The following is a 15,397-nucleotide window of genomic DNA, read 5'->3' on the forward strand; positions in this document are numbered from 1 at the left end:
CCCCCCCCCCCCCCCCCCCCCCCCCCCCCCCCCCGCCCCCCACCCCAACCATCATTCTACTTCCCGATGCTGTGAATCCCTTCCGGCCTTTCTTTTAGGAGCCTGTTCATTTCCCAGTCTTCTCTCCTCACTTCAGGGCAATTTGGGTTAATCGTGCCATTAAGGAGGACAGAATGATTTGTAATCTTGGCTTTGTAAAACAGTGCTGGCGTTGCACGCACAGGGTGTGGGGCTCTGCTGAGCTTTTCTTTTGGCCTGACGGCAGCGCCGTTGAGAAAGCATCCTGCAGGATGAAGAAATGAGACCCTGAAAGGACAATCTAAACTTTATTAACTAGATCTTTTTCCTGGATCTCTCCTCCAGAATTGAGTCTGACTCTCCCAATTTCTAGGGAAACCTGTAAACTCTCTTCTGTCAAGTTCTACTTCATTTTCAGCAGGTGACGGACTCTGTTTCAAGCATGTACTTACTGCATTTGTTTGTAGCGCTGATGTAATTGTTTATAAACTGGGACAGAGTGTGCATGTCACGATCCCACACTGTGGACAGATTAACCCAAACTCTGGATCTAAGGGGGCGCGCTCTTTTTGGCTGTGTACGTCCTTGCTTGCGGAGCTGCTGCAGACGAGCGTTTTAAGTGCTGTGACGTCATAGAGGGTCATTGTTAAAGGCGGTTTTATTGTACGCTTCTGCTTTTTCAGAAACTTCTGCTTGTCTTCAGGTGTGGCCTGGCTCTCAGCGCTGGTAAGGGAGCGCTGCGGGCTGCCCGTGTTCCCGGGCCCTGGGCAGGATTTTATTTCAAAGATGTGCTCTATACCCATGCTTTTTTCAGTGTCCTTCTTAGATTTGCCTTCCGTTCTCCTGCCGCTCACTTTGAGCAGTGGTCACGCTACAAAAAATGAAGTAACCCTAAACGGGCTGGTTGCTGGGCTGGTCTGATTGAAAATAGGATTTTGTATAGGGCTAAAAGGCAGCCTCAAACTGAAAACCCGTACGAATGGACAGCAGAGTGGGCTATCCAAGGTATCATCTTTACCTGATTTTGAAGTAATCACACAAGAGTAAACCAGGGAGCCAGTTCAAAAGGGAACAGTAGGTCTGAATATTCTGGAGTGCTACATCAGTAATAATAGCCCAAGGAGGGTCTGGTCTCCAAACAAGATCTGAAAAAACAGAAGCCCTCCTTTTATTTCTGGAACCTCGTTCCTCATTGAAGTCAGATGAGGGAATAAGCATAAAGGCTCATGGCCAGTTAGCACTGGTGAGTGATGGTCTCCATGCGGGGTCTCTGGTCTTCTTGTAGGTGTTTCTGGCCATGTGCAATGGTCATGTGACTAGCGCTGTTGTGGACGGTGGCCCAGCCTGACGTGCTTCCTTGTCGAAAGAAAACCATCCTTCATTATTTCCCCTTTCATGTTTTCCCTCCGAGTAACCTTTCCAGAGCAGTTTTCCTTTACAGCGTTTGGAAGATGTCGGTTCTCTATACTTCCGCTGTATACTTTGAGCAACAATGTCTTGAAATAAAAAATATATTCAAAGCGGCTTTAGAATCTAGACCCTAGCACATGGTTATTTTTGTTAAAAGATCGTGCTATTGCGGTCTCCCCGCGAGAAGTGATCTTAAGAGGATTTCATTCACGTATCTGCTCAGCATGGACACCTGCTACGGATCATGCTGATCGAACGAACAAAACCAGACATCCGTATGCTCATGGAGTCTGTGCGCTAATGGAGCAGAACAACCATGTATAAGAAACATTATAAAGAAATACTGTTTCAGATGCTAGAGAGTGGTAAAGTGAAAAATGAGAAGCAGGAAAAGAAGTTAAGGAGACTGGGGGCAAATTACAGTTGAGGGTGGTTTGGGTGAGCCCTGTTGAGACATGACATTGGCACAGAGATTTGAAAGAGGCAAGGGAATTATGCATGTACATTTTTAAGGAGAAGGTTTTGGAGGCAGAGGGAACGACCAGTGCAAAGGCCCTGAGGTAGGTATATACTTGATAGGCTGAGAACGGCAGACAGTCCTGTATGGCTAGACTGGAGTGAGCAGGAGGAGAACACTTGGATGTGGCTTCAGACAGGTGACAGGGGAGGAGCAAATTCTCTGGGGCCTTGTTTTCCATTGCAAAGACCCTGATGCCGAGTTTGGAGGAGGAATGACACAGATGATTTAGTGGAAGATGGCTCTTTCTGATAGAACTGACCTGAGAAACTATTTGGGAACTATTTATTTAGTAACTCAAATGGTAATCAGAAGTACAGAGGCCAGATGCAGCAAAGAAATACAAGGAAGCTGAAAAAAATTTCATCAAGGTATTGCAACAGGTGAATTTGAAAAGATTGTCATAGAACGTAAGCTGTGTGTTTTCCAAGTCCTGAGTGTCATGGAGGACTGTGACTGTGTGCATGAATCAGAATGGTTGGAGGATTTTTTTCCAAACACTTCTCACATGCAAGATTCTAGATATGTACAGGTTAGAGGGTGTGGATGGTTTTAAGTTTCCAGATGAACCTCAGAATCGTTGCTGTTCCGGAATTAGCTCCTAGAAATAGCTCCTGACTTGATCATCATTTCTTTTTACTAGGTTTGTAAGAACTGAAAGAATCTGATGTAAACCATGCAGAATGATCTTGTCTGCCAACATTGGTTTATTAGCAAGGAGCTTGTTGCCTGATAATTTAAAGGAAAACAGTTTAATTCACACTCTTTCAGCCTTTCTAGTGGACCATCCATATTTTTGGATTTGCTGTCTGTACTTTTTCTATATACTCAATTATGAAGACTATACTTTCAGGGATCATTTCTATAGTTTGTTACTTAATTATGAGCTTTTTCCTAAACCTAGAGTTTTTATGCTTAGGCTTTGTCTTACTCTGGCAAGCTGGTGGCAGGAAGGACGGGTCATCCACAGTGAACACACAGAACTTGCTTGCTTTTTAGGGTTTTCTAGTTTGTCCCCTCTGCCCCTTATTCCCATTATCTCATTCCTCAACCCCTCCTCAGAAGATTCTGGAATATAATTGCAAATATGTTTTATTTTATAGCGGTTCATGTGCCGTAAACCTTAAAATGGGGTTTAAAGGGAGTTTTCTTAGATATCAAAAGGTGGAAAAACTTGGAAAAGCCTGCAACCATAAACAAAGCCTCTTTCTAAATGCTGACATCAATTCCTGTCATTTTATGTGTTTACCCCATTGAATTCTCAGGCCTGCCTCCCTAGGAGGCATTATTGTTCCATTATTCAGTTGGGAAAATCAGTGCCCAGGCAGGCCATGTAACTTGCCACATAGGCAAACGACAAGCCAGGCATCGAAGTCCTATCCTAAAGACTCTGGAACCTTGGTCCAGCACCACCCCCCCCCCCCCCCGCATTCTGTGCTATTCCCAAATGTAATCTCACACATTTTTATACCTAGCAGTAATAGCTTCATCCATTGGAAATATATAAGTTTGCTGTCTATCTTTATAAATATATTGTGTACTTTGTTTATAATTAAAACATTCTTTTGAGTCCTTGACTTTTTCTCCCCCTAATTTGCCATTCCCTATAATAGATTACCAGTCCTTTTGGATATTTTCCCATTATAAAATACACCTAACATAAATTTATACCATGTTAAGCATTTTTAAATGTACGGTTCAGTGGCATTAAGTACATTCACTGTGTTGTACAGCCATTACCACCATTCATCTCCAGAATTCTCTTCCATCTTCCCAAACTGAACTCTGTAGCCCTGAAACAATAACTCTCCATCCCTGTTCCACCCCAAGCCCCTGGGAAATAGCATTTCATTTTCTGTGACTACCTTCAGTCTCTTGTTAGATACCTTTTGTTACCTTTGTTACATATTTGTAAGTTTCTTTGTGCTAAATCTGGAGCCTCTCTGTTTACACTGATCGGAGCTGTCCAGTTTTTCTTTTACTTTATTCTTTTTCTTTTTTTTGCTTTCCAGTTTTTCAAAGGAGAAGTACAGTTGACCCTTGAACAATGCAGGAAGGGTGTCAGCCCTCTGTTTGGTTGAAAAGTACATTGTGTATGACTTTTGACTTCCGTAACTACTAGCCTCCTGTAGCTTCTTACAGATAACATAAACAGTGGATTGACACATATGTTACATTGTATATACATTATATACTGTATTCTTATAATAAAGTAAGCCTGAGGGAGAAAGTTACTAAGAAAACACACTTATAGTATGGTACTGTATTTATTGAAAAAATCTGCATATAAGTAGTCTCATGAAGTTCAAAATCATGTTATTCAAAGGTCAGCTGTACTAACTCAAGTTAAAACTCTGACCTCCTTGTAGACATGCATGCCTGGAGCTCCTGCCCACTTGGATCCCAGTTGCTAATGTGCTTAATAGGATAGTAAACCTGAAAAGTACTTGAAGAATGAAAAGTAAATAGTATTTATTTGGGACGTTTTCTGGGGATGCCAGAGCTGAGAATTCTTAAATTGACCTGAAAGCTGTGTTTTTCACACCTCGGTTGACCTATTTTTAATGCCTAAAAAGTAATTTAAGGGTCCTTTTTCAGGATGAGAAAATGTTCCCGTTCTCCTACTAACTGAAAAACACTAAAAATGTTTCCTGTTGAAAGCATCTGTAAACATTTAAAATAATTTTTTGTTCATTTAATGTTCCTGGAAGTTGTCCAAGAACCTTGGAGATTGGTTTGAGGGGAAAAGTTGTGTTTAAAAAACTTAGTAGAAGTAATCTGCCTGCAGGGGAAGAGAGATGCGAACTGGGAAACTCATATTAGTTCAAGGTTTCGTTTTACAGCGTTTTTATCCTTCTGTTAGAATATTAAGCTAAATTCAATAAAATGTTTACTTTCCATCTTACTTTGGAATAATAATTTTGGAGGCTAAGTGCATGATATCAGGTGTATTTCCAGAAAGTTCAGGCTCCATGCACTAAATTAAGTTTTGAGGCTTAATTAGATCACTGAGCCCAAGGGGAGAGAGAGCATTTTTCTTTTGCTGGGAAGGATCTAATGCTTTCTCCTGGAGCTTTCGTGATCTGGGTTTTACTTGCCTGATTCATTATTTGTGTGATATGTTATTCCCTGACTACTGAATATTTTTTTAAACGTCAAGATTGTCTTATTTCGATAAATTTTAGAATTTTTTCTTCATCACCTTCAGAAAGGGATCCAAGGGCAATGAATTGCTCAGCGTCAAGAGCAGAGAAACCCAGCTCTAGAAATGGCCGAATTCTCCATACATGTTTTTCCTGTTTTGCTCGTTGCCTTAAGCATTCGCCGCGCATGCGCACATGAAGTCCCGGTGCCACGGAAGGGGAGTGACTTCTATACTAACAACGCTGTGGTTACAATGTAGCCAAATTACAGCCGAGGAGCTGAAAGCACCCATTCTCTTCTTGACCTGGAGCTGGGGCTCTGATATCCAGTCTGAAGTGTGTTTAATGGGTGTTCGGATCACTGGGGCTCAGTGCGGCGGGGAACAAGGAAGGCAGTGTCTTCGCAGACAGTGTGGCCACCCTTGGAGCCACGGCGGGAGGAAGAATCACCGCGTTTGTGGACGCATAGATGGGCAGGCCTACACGGTGGGCTTCATTCTTCCAGAATGAAAGCCTTGTCCCCGCTCCCAGGCTTCCGTGTTTAAAGTTGTAGTTCCTGTTCTTGATCTGGTTCGTATCTCACAGCGATGGTGATCACAGTGTCTGCTAATGAGGCCGCCGCCACTTTCCTGTTGGGCTTTTGTGTCCTTTTCTCCACCCCACCCCCACATCATACTTATTACCTGGTAGAGTTTACTGAGCCCTGGGTACCATCCTAAGAGCTTGAGGTATGGTAACTCACATATTCCTCCTCACAAATCCTATGAAGTGGTTTGGAGATTACGCCCATTTTTTTTTTTTTTTTTAAGATTTTGTTTATTTATTTGACAGAGAGAGATCACAAGTAGGTAGAGAGGCAGGCAGAGAGCGAGAGGGAAGCAGGCTCCCCGTTGAGCAGAGAGCCCGATGCGGGACTCGATCCCAGGACCCTGAGATTATGACCTGAGCCGAAGGCAGTGGCCCAACCCACTGAGCCACCCAGGCGCCCCAGATTACGCCCATTTTACAGAAGACGTAAGGGAGGCCCAAAGAGTAACTTGCCCAAGGTCACACTGCCATGGAACGGAGTTATGGGATTTGCAAGAAGGCAGGTGTCTTCAGAGTTTGTATTCTTAAAAATTTAAAAAATTTTTTTTATCTTAGCAAGTGGGATGGGGAGCAGTGCAGAGGGACAGGCAGAGAATCTCAAGCAGATGGTGCTGAGTGTGGAGCCCAACGAGGTGCTCTCTCACAACCCTGAGATCATGACCTGAGCTGAAACCAAGAGTCAGAGGCTTAAGCAGCTGAGCCACCTAGGTGCCCCCGGGTTTGTATTCCAAATGATGACACTGTGCTGCCTTTCTCCATCACCCAAGGGGTGGAGAAACAGCATGAGAATCATCTCCCACGTTTCAGTTGTCTCATTTCCATGTTAACCAAGGAGCCCTGCCTCTGCGGTGGAAAATCATGGTTGGCTTATGTGCCACTCGGCCTAGCATGCTGGGGCTATGCCTTACTATGGTCATCCTAGCTGTGTCCTACCATGTGGCCTACTAGCCCGCTTCGGTGCCTCTAGTTAGAACTCTGGGAAAGCACCAGCCTCTTTCCTTGTTTTTTTCGGCAAGTTTTCCCCAGGACAATTGGGAGTCCTCAAAATTGCAAGTATATATAGGTCTTGAAAGGGACAAGGGGGAAAATGGAGAGACTCTGGGGCACAACCATTAGGAGCAGGGTCTCCGAACGAGGTTTGAATCCCAGCTCCACAGCCCGTGAGTGTGTGATCTTGGCAAGTCTGGTACCTCCAGCCTGGAGTCCCCCAGGGCAGGTAGCTTTGTGGAGGTGCAGTTATGCAGCTGAGACTGAAGGGATCTCTCCATCTTGGGGTGAGCCCTGGGGCCATTGCATCTGGCCTCCAGTATCTTTATTGACGCCTAACAAGCCGCCAGCCATTATTATTGCTGTCCCGGAGGGGAGAATGGTAGGGACTCTGTTCTGGCTTCTCGTGTGCTGTCAAGAAGTCCCAAGCCCTGGTTGTGATTCACCTGCCTTTCCTTCCCTCTGGTAAGAATTTTCTTTTTCTTCTTTGGGTTCCAAAATGACCCAGATATTTGCCTTGAAATTGATTGTGTTCATTCATTCTGTGTGATACTCTCTGGCCCTTTGCAACCTAGAAGGTTGGACTCTTTCATTCTGGAGAATTTCCTTGCATTGAGCTTGCACCATATCCTCTGCTCTTGGGTCTGGATAGAAGTCGCATTGGTCAGACATTGGGACTCTTGAGCTGAAGCCATAAACTCAGTGCCATCTCTTGGTCAGGATGTTTTATTTCTAGGAGTTTTCACCTATATCTGTAATCTCTTCCAGTGAAAGTATTTCTGTGCTGCTCTTTTTTTCATCTTAGATTTTTTAGAGCTCTTAATTGCTATACAAATATTCCTTATTATAACCCTCTAGGTTTGTTTGTTTTGTTTTGTTTTCTTTCTTTCTTTCTTTCTTTCTTTTTTTTTTTTAGGTATAAACTCCTGGCTATATGGGGATACAAATTGCAGTGTTTTAACAAGGGTTTTCCTCTAGTCTGCATTATCAGAAGTGGCTGGCATCTCCCATTTCTGACCTTTGGGAGGGGGGCTGGCTCTGTGTAATGTGGCCGTTTTCCGACTGCTTACTCTCTTTCCTCTGCTCTGTTATTAGGTTTCAGTGTTGTTGTCTGTCCTCCTCTAGAATTTGGGGGACCCCTCTCACCTGCTGTCACTTCTCTCATTTTCTTCTCTTTCTTTTTTTTTAATGTATGTATTCCTCTTTTTCCTTTTTCTGTTCTCTACTGTTCTTTTTGAAGTGGGGTTTCTGGATGTAGTGGAGATGCATGTATTGAGTTGGCCATATTTAGCCACAGACTGACATTTTTTTCATCTCTTATATTAAGCTCTGTCTGGCAGTGGCCTTGTGCTAAATTTTCTAAGAAAAACATGCATTTATGGACGGTTAGGTGGGTTCCTGTGTAATTTCTGAAATTGTACTCTCCTTGAACTTCTGCTTCATCAGAAGCTCCTGAGCCCGTTTCACGTCCCTCTGACCTGACAGGTGGAAGGCTCTCAAAAGAGACAATATTTCTTAAAAAGGATTTCAATTCTAGAACCCGTTCACATCTAAAGCAACAGCTGTGAGAAAGGGAATATATTTTAACAGCAGGAAAGATTAATTACCTTCTATAATTAGTCTACTACTTGCTGAGTGTATGTGATGATCAAGTTAGAGGAATTCTGCCAGAGTTCTTGTTATTCTAAATCTGCTTATTGGCTTATTATTTCCTTGTAATCTCATTTATCCAAAAGGGACTATTCTGGGCATAACTGTGTTGTCTCTGCTCCCATACAGCAGAGGGATGGGTATGAGTTTGCTAGAGCTGCTGTGACTAAGAATCACAAAATTGTGTATTGGGGGGGGTGGTGCTTCACACAACAAATTTAATCTCTCTCAGTTCTGGAGCCCACAAGTTCCAAATCTAGGTGTCTTCAGAGCCATGCTCCCTCCAAGACTGGGTAGAATCCTTCTTTGCTTCTTCCGCCTTCTGGCGGAAGTGTGGGGGGATGTTCATCCTTGGCGTTCCCTGGTTAATAGTCCCATCACTCCAGTCTCTGCCTCTGTCCCCACGGGGCCTTCTCCCAGTGTGTCTGTCTTCACACCATCTTCTTAGAAGGGACTGGTCCTACTGGTTTAGGCCCAATGCGAATGAGCTCATCTTAACCTGACTCCATCTCGAGGACCCTGTTTCCAAATAAGGTCACATTCACAGGTACTGGGAGTTAGGACTTCAACATATCTTTTTGAGGGACATAGTTCAGCCCATAAACATAAGTTTGGCACCACTTTTTCCCCCCTACAGTTAAGCTTCTAGCTTGATGTTCGCCTTGTATAGAAATCAGAGAGACCACAAAACCAGCCAGCTAGCCCTGCCTGTAGAGGACCCGAGTGTCATTCAGTAGCAACTGATTAGGGACACTGGGTGGCTCAGTCTGTGAAACATTTGCCCTCAGCTCAGGTCATGGTCCTGGGAGAGCACCCCCGTCGGACTCCCTGCGCAACGGGAAGCCTGCTTCTCCCTCCCCTTCTGCCAGTCCTCCTGCTCGTGCATGCACACTCTCTCTCAAATAAATAATTTTTTTTTTTTTTATAAAAAAGTAGTAACTGACCCCTGTGATGAGCATCTTGCCACTCAAAGCACAATCTTTGTCCCAGCAGCCACCGCTCTGGGAGCCTGTTGGGAAAATGGTGACCTTGGGGCCTCGCCCCATTCCCCAAGAATCAGCACTTGCAGCTGGTCAGGTTGATTGGCGGGATTGAAATCCGGAAGTACCGTGCTGAATCACCCCCAGCGGGGCCCCGGGGTGGCCTCTGCATCAGGAGGTGTCCTCTCATGGCACACTGATGGGGTAGCCAGGTTTCCTGTGCCCTGACGTTGCAGAGGCATGCCTCCGCCTCGGTGTCCACTCATTCCCGTACCAGCCATGCTCGAAATGAACATCTTCCCTTCACAGCAGGAGCAGCAGTGATGGAGAACTTCTTCCTCTGTACCAGAGCCTTTGCTCACCACTTTGCAATCATCGTTTTAATGTTTACACTGATCTTGGGGTATAGATGATATCATCTCCACGCCTCTCATTGACTCCCGCGTCCTGTGGACTGAGTCATGCTTCCCCAACTCTCCATTCGTATACTGAAGACGGAACTTTCTTTGTGGCTATCCTGAGAGTAGGGAAACAATGAAGGTCAAATGAAGCTAGCTATAAGGGCAAAACCCTCAGTAGGATTAGTGTTCTTGGAGGAAGAGACACTGGAGAGTTCTCTTTCTAACATGGTACGTCGCATTCTCTTTCTCTCTAACATGGTATGTCGCGTAATATTCGGGTTTAGCTGGTTTCTTGTTGGAAATACTTGTATTGATTTCTGTTTGTGCAGCATCTAAGCCCAGTGCCTGTAGGCTCCTCAAGCCTGCAGCATCAGTTGTATCCACCCACCTGGTCAAAAAGTAGCCAAGGGCTGTGAGGAAATCTATGGGATTCTAATGCCCTAAGATTAGGGTTGTTGAAGGTTAGTGGACTATAAGACTTTGAATCATATTCTCCTAAGAGGTATTAAAGGTAAGAAAAAGGGACCAAGGCCTTAGAGAGAAGCCATTCTCTGCTGGATTAGAGCCAGTCCTGGTTGTCATGGTTACCTTAATCCTAAACCAGGAAGAGGGGGGAAGGAAACAAAACACTTCGAGAAACAGCTTTCTGAAACCTCAGCAGATACAAAGTTTTTAAACCTGGGCGAATGTTATCTTTATAGTTTCCTATCTAGGAGATTGCTTTTGAAAGTTTAGAACTGTAGCATGTATCAAGTAGGGGAAATTATTCGGAAGCTTGGAGGAAACAGAGAGAGGGAGGAAACTAGACCCTACCCCAGAAAGAATTGTCTTTATTCTTTTGGAAAAGGAAAAAAAAAATACTCCCACATAAAACTTTATGTAATAGAAAAAACCTAAAGGCATAGATAGATTTTTTTTTAAGGTACAATAAACGAAAGCAACTTTGATTCACAATTTTTAAAAAAGATTTTATTTAGGTATTTGAGAGAGAGCAGGAGAGCACAAGCAGGGGAGCAGCAGAGGGAGAGGGAGAAGCAGGTTCCCCATGGAACAGGGAGCCCCATGCAGAGCTCCATCCCAGGATTCCAGGATCGTGACCGGAGCCGAAAGCAGACGCTTAATGACTGAGCCACCCAGGTGCCCCTGATTCACAATTTTTAATAGCTTAAAAAAACAAATTTGAATGTTCCTACTATTTGTTATTCAGTGTTTAGTGGCCATCCCCAAGAATGCAGACCTCCTCCTACAAAGTAATTTTTTTTAAATTTTTTTAATTTTTATTTATTTATTTATTTATTTTTTTAATTTACTTGACAGACAGAGATCACAAGTAGGCAGAGAGGCAGGCAGAGAGAGAGGAAGGAAAGCAGGCTCCTGCTGAACAAAGAGCCCGATGCGGGGCTCGATCCCAGAACCCTGGGATCATGACCTGAGCCGAAAGCAGAGGCTTAACCCACTGAGCCACCCAGGCGCCCCCTCCTACAAAGTAATTTTATAGGATTCCGTGAACAGCCAGTTCAAAATGGAGAGAATCAGCAGGGACGCCCAATATGAAATTAGTTAACTTGTTTGTGTGGGAGGCTAAAATTCAGATGCCTTTTGAAGCATAATTAAAAGTAGCCAATAAGAAAAAAGTGGTGAAAATGCGATTATGTAGTTTCACTAATTGCTGATCTGTTCTCCAGAATGAAACATATAATTACTCTTGGATGTCTTTTCTGTAAGGCATACACGTCCATAATTACTTTTTATCAAGACTGGCTGAGTGTGGGGTTGGCCAGACTGACCCTTACTTAGAGGCTATGGGGGTCTTAGAGGTTTTTTCCCCAGCCCCAATATAACACATAGGGATAATTAAAGAAGTCATTTGTCATAAGATCCTTTTCATATTAAACTTACTAATGTGTAGGTTTTCAGATGATGTGTATATTGGTTTCCTTTCCTCATGTAAGTAGCTTGTGCAACATTAAATAGAAATGTGTGTGTATCTTTTTTTTTTAAAAAGATTTTATTTATTTATTTGACAGACAGAGATCCCAAGTAGGCAGAGAGGCAGGCAGAGACAGAGGAGGAAGCAGGCTCCCTGCTGAGTGGAGAGCCCGATGTGGGGCTCGATCCCAGGACCCTGGGATCATGACCTGAGCCGAAGGCAGAGGCTTTAACCACACTGAGCCACCCAGGCTCCCCAAATGTGTGTGTATCTTAAAGTCAGCCCCTGCCCCCCTTTGAGAAGAGACCTCTTCAGGTCAAAATTCCTCTGGGTCTAAGCTTTGTGCTCTGCTAGCTTTATCCACGCTGTTGGATATACTCCCTTCCCCAACTCACACTTCATCAACTTACGTCCAGATTTGTTTTAGCCAAAGGGCTGGTGGATTTATAGCTTTCTGAACCCCATTCCTGGCTCCTGGTGCAAAGCCTGCCCCAAATGCAAAATTTGCAGTTACTCAACAATGTTCATTTCCTGCCCAACACATAAAAGACCTCTTTGCACCGAGAAATCTTAGCCGATGTCGCGTGCGCCCACATGGGTGTTCGCTCACTCTCCCCGTGTGGTCGGGCCTTCACAGCCACTCTTCGTGAACTAGTTCTACCCCTCAGTATTTTTCTAAGCTCTAATGTTCTAAGAAGAACTCACTTTCTGGCTCGTAAAAAAAATTTGAAACAGACTCTATCATGCATCACCCCCTGTGGCTGTTTTCAGATATGAATCCCACTGCCCCTTTTTCTTATTTTTTTCTTCTGCATTTTGCGTTGTGAGAAAACATCTGTAACGTGAAATTGACCAGTTTAGCCGTGACATGTGCAACTCAGTGCCACTAAGTACACTCACCAACACCACCATTTATTTTACATTCTGTGATTTGATTTCTTATTTTGTGGGTTTTTTAAAAAAAAATTTAAATTCTAGTTAATTAACATATACTGTGATGTGAGTTTGAACAAAATTACTTTGAGTGTGAAGTTCCAAAAAAATCCACTGGAGACAAGCAATGAGGAACGATGTTGCAAACTGTCAGAGTAGATCCAACGTGGGAAGTACAGGAGGGGTGATTTCTCTTCGAGAATGGGAATGAAATCTTTTCTCTCTTTGTTAGACATCCCTGTTTTTCTCATGAGTCCTGCCATCAGCGCACGTGGGATAATTTTACCAGTGGTTTTTGAACCAGGCACTGGAAGAGCCCGGTGAGGTTGGTATTCCCTGTGGCAAATACTGTATGCCTTCAGATAGCTGTGAATATCTTCTGGACTTCGGTGATGAGAATTCTAGGGATATAAAATGGCATCTGTTTAAAAAAAAGAAATGCTTATTGACTGGACACCGAAGCCTCTTTAATGACTCCTGCTAATGGACATGCCCATCATTGAACCTGTCAGCCTCTAGCTCTTTCTGTCCATTAGTCCCCTGGGTTACTATTTGGTTGCTGTAATGTTCCACTCTTCTCAGGGGGAAAGTGCACATGTAAAAGCAGTAACTGGAAATGACCATGTTTTGAGATGTTTTCCTTCCGGTGCTTGATCTGTGTGGTAGACTTGGGTCCATTTTATTAGTGGGTCATTAGGAATCCACCAGGCAGGGGCACCTGGGTGGCTCAGTTGGTTAAGCCACTGCCTTTGGATCAGGTCATGATTTTGGAGTCCCAGGATCAAGTCCTGCATCGGGCTTCCCGCTCGGTGGGGAGTCTGCTTCCTCCTCTGACCATGCCCCCTGTCTCGCGCTCTCTCTCATTCTCTCTCTTTCAAATAAATAAATAAAATCTTTAAGAATAAAATAAAAAAAGGAATCCACCAAGCAGTGAAGAAAAACCAAGGCATATGGTTCTTAGTGTTGAGGGTAGGAATTGGGACCTTGTCTGTCCTGTGTTCCCTTTCCCTAGAGGTTCAGTAACTAGAAAGTGCTTGTACGGTACTGATTGCTGTGGGCATTTGGTCCAGCTGCTGTGCTGGACAGTAAGTCTATGAAGGTGAGTAAGGAGCCCAGAATTTAAGTGGAGACGCAAGCTCGTGTATACTTAATGATATAGAATACTGTGGAATGAGGAAGTTTTATTCATTTGTTTATTCACTTCCAAATTGGTTGGTGTGTAGGCACCGTGGATACAGAAGTTAACAAAACGCAACCTTTACCTTCCGTGTAGGTGAGGTGTGGGAGTGAGCTTGCGCAATGTGCTGGGAGAACCTAGGGAAGAAAGTCCTAAATTCTGCCGTACTTGGGGTGGGAGGGACGAGGAGTGGGACCAGGGGTTCCACAGCCACAGAAAGGATACGGAATCATGGGTTGATAACTTTACGTCCCCACAAAACCTGCACGCACATATTTATAGCAGTTTTATTCTTCCTCATCAACACTTGGATGGTCATCAAGATGACTTTCGGGGTGCTTGGGTGCCTCAGTCATTAGGCATCTGCATTCAGCTCCGGTCATGATCCCAGGGTCCTGGGATCAAGCCCTGCATCGGGCTCCTTGCTCAGCGGGAGCCTGCTTCCCTCTCTCCTGCTCCTCCTTTATCGCTTGCTCTCTCTCTCTCTCTGTCAAATAAATAAATAAAATCTTAAAAAAAAAAAAAAGATGTAATGGATAAACTGTGGTACATTCATGTAAGGGAACGTTATTTAGCAGTTAAAAAAAAAACGAACCAAGATGCCATGAAAAGACATCCAGGGACCTAAGTGCATACACTTGAGCAAAAGAAGCCAATCTGGGAAGGCTACATGCCATGTGGTTCCCACTGTATGACATTCTGGAAGAGGCAGACAGTGGAGGCAGCAAAAGGACCAGTGATAGCCAGGAGTCGGAGGTTGGGGGAGTAAGGGTTGACTGGGTGGCACACGGTGGATTCTTAGGATGGTGAAACTATCCTCTGTGACCCTGTGATGGCAAAGATGTGATCTGATACATTCATCAAGATGTCTGGACCTCTAGAATGCAGAGTGAACCCTGCTGTAGAGTGTGGGCTCGGGGTGCCGATAATATGTCGATCATGTGTCCGTGTTGGCTCAGCTGTGGTTACAGATGGATCGATACAGGGTTAACAATAAGGGATCCGGTGTGTGTGTGGTGAGAAGAGCTGTGTGGGGATTCTCTGTGTCTTGTCTTCAATTTCCTATCAGTCTAAAACTGCTCTAAATAAATTGTGTGTGTGTATGTGTGTGTGTGTGTGTGTGTATTTATTTATTTATTTTTAAGAAAGGGGGTGGTGCGTGGAATTGGGGTGGGCAGGGGAAAATGGCAGAGAATTAGCAGCTAAGTAGGAATGCAGCCTGTAAAAGACTCCAGGGGGTGCAGTCAGGGGGTCCAGTGGTCAGCATCCGTGGAGATTGGCAAGCCGAGAAGGGCCGGAAGATTCAGGAATGACGAGGCTTCCCGTGATGGGAGCCGAGGTTTGTTTTCATCTCTTCCTGTGTTGGAGGTGGGTAACTCCTGTTGTTTCTCTTCGCAGCAAAGAGCCCCGGGGAAAGTGTTGCTGGATGCGGTCTGCAACCACCTCAACCTTGTAGAAGGGGACTATTTCGGCCTCGAGTTTCCCGACCACAAGAAGATCACAGTAAGTGGCAGGAAATTGATGCTGGTATTTGACCATCTGCTCAGTGTCGGGAAAGGTGAGGAACCAGGTGTGGTTCCTTGGCTATACAGACCTGTCGCAGAAGAAGAACATCCCGAAAGCCCTTGTTAATCTTGTTGGAAAATACTACATACGTAGGGTT

At 44.4% G+C, this 15,397-nt stretch overlaps 1 protein-coding gene and 1 pseudogene across 4 annotated transcripts in view; both read left to right on the forward strand.

The window, feature by feature from the left end:
• Nucleotides 1-15,397, forward strand: part of FARP1 (FERM, ARH/RhoGEF and pleckstrin domain protein 1) — a 273,217-nt gene that overhangs the window by 162,562 nt on the left and 95,258 nt on the right. For all 4 annotated transcript variants that reach the window (XM_059377548.1, XM_059377549.1, XM_059377547.1 and 1 more), the window contains one exon: nt 15,133-15,237. In XM_059377548.1, the coding sequence (XP_059233531.1) occupies nt 15,133-15,237 (105 nt within the window). The remainder of the gene's footprint in view (nt 1-15,132; nt 15,238-15,397) is intronic.
• LOC132003075 (small nucleolar RNA U3) lies at nt 2,783-2,866 on the forward strand (annotated as a pseudogene).

Source organism: Mustela nigripes, chromosome 15 (genome assembly GCF_022355385.1).
Source record: "Mustela nigripes isolate SB6536 chromosome 15, MUSNIG.SB6536, whole genome shotgun sequence".
NCBI classification, from domain to species: domain Eukaryota; kingdom Metazoa; phylum Chordata; class Mammalia; order Carnivora; family Mustelidae; genus Mustela; species Mustela nigripes.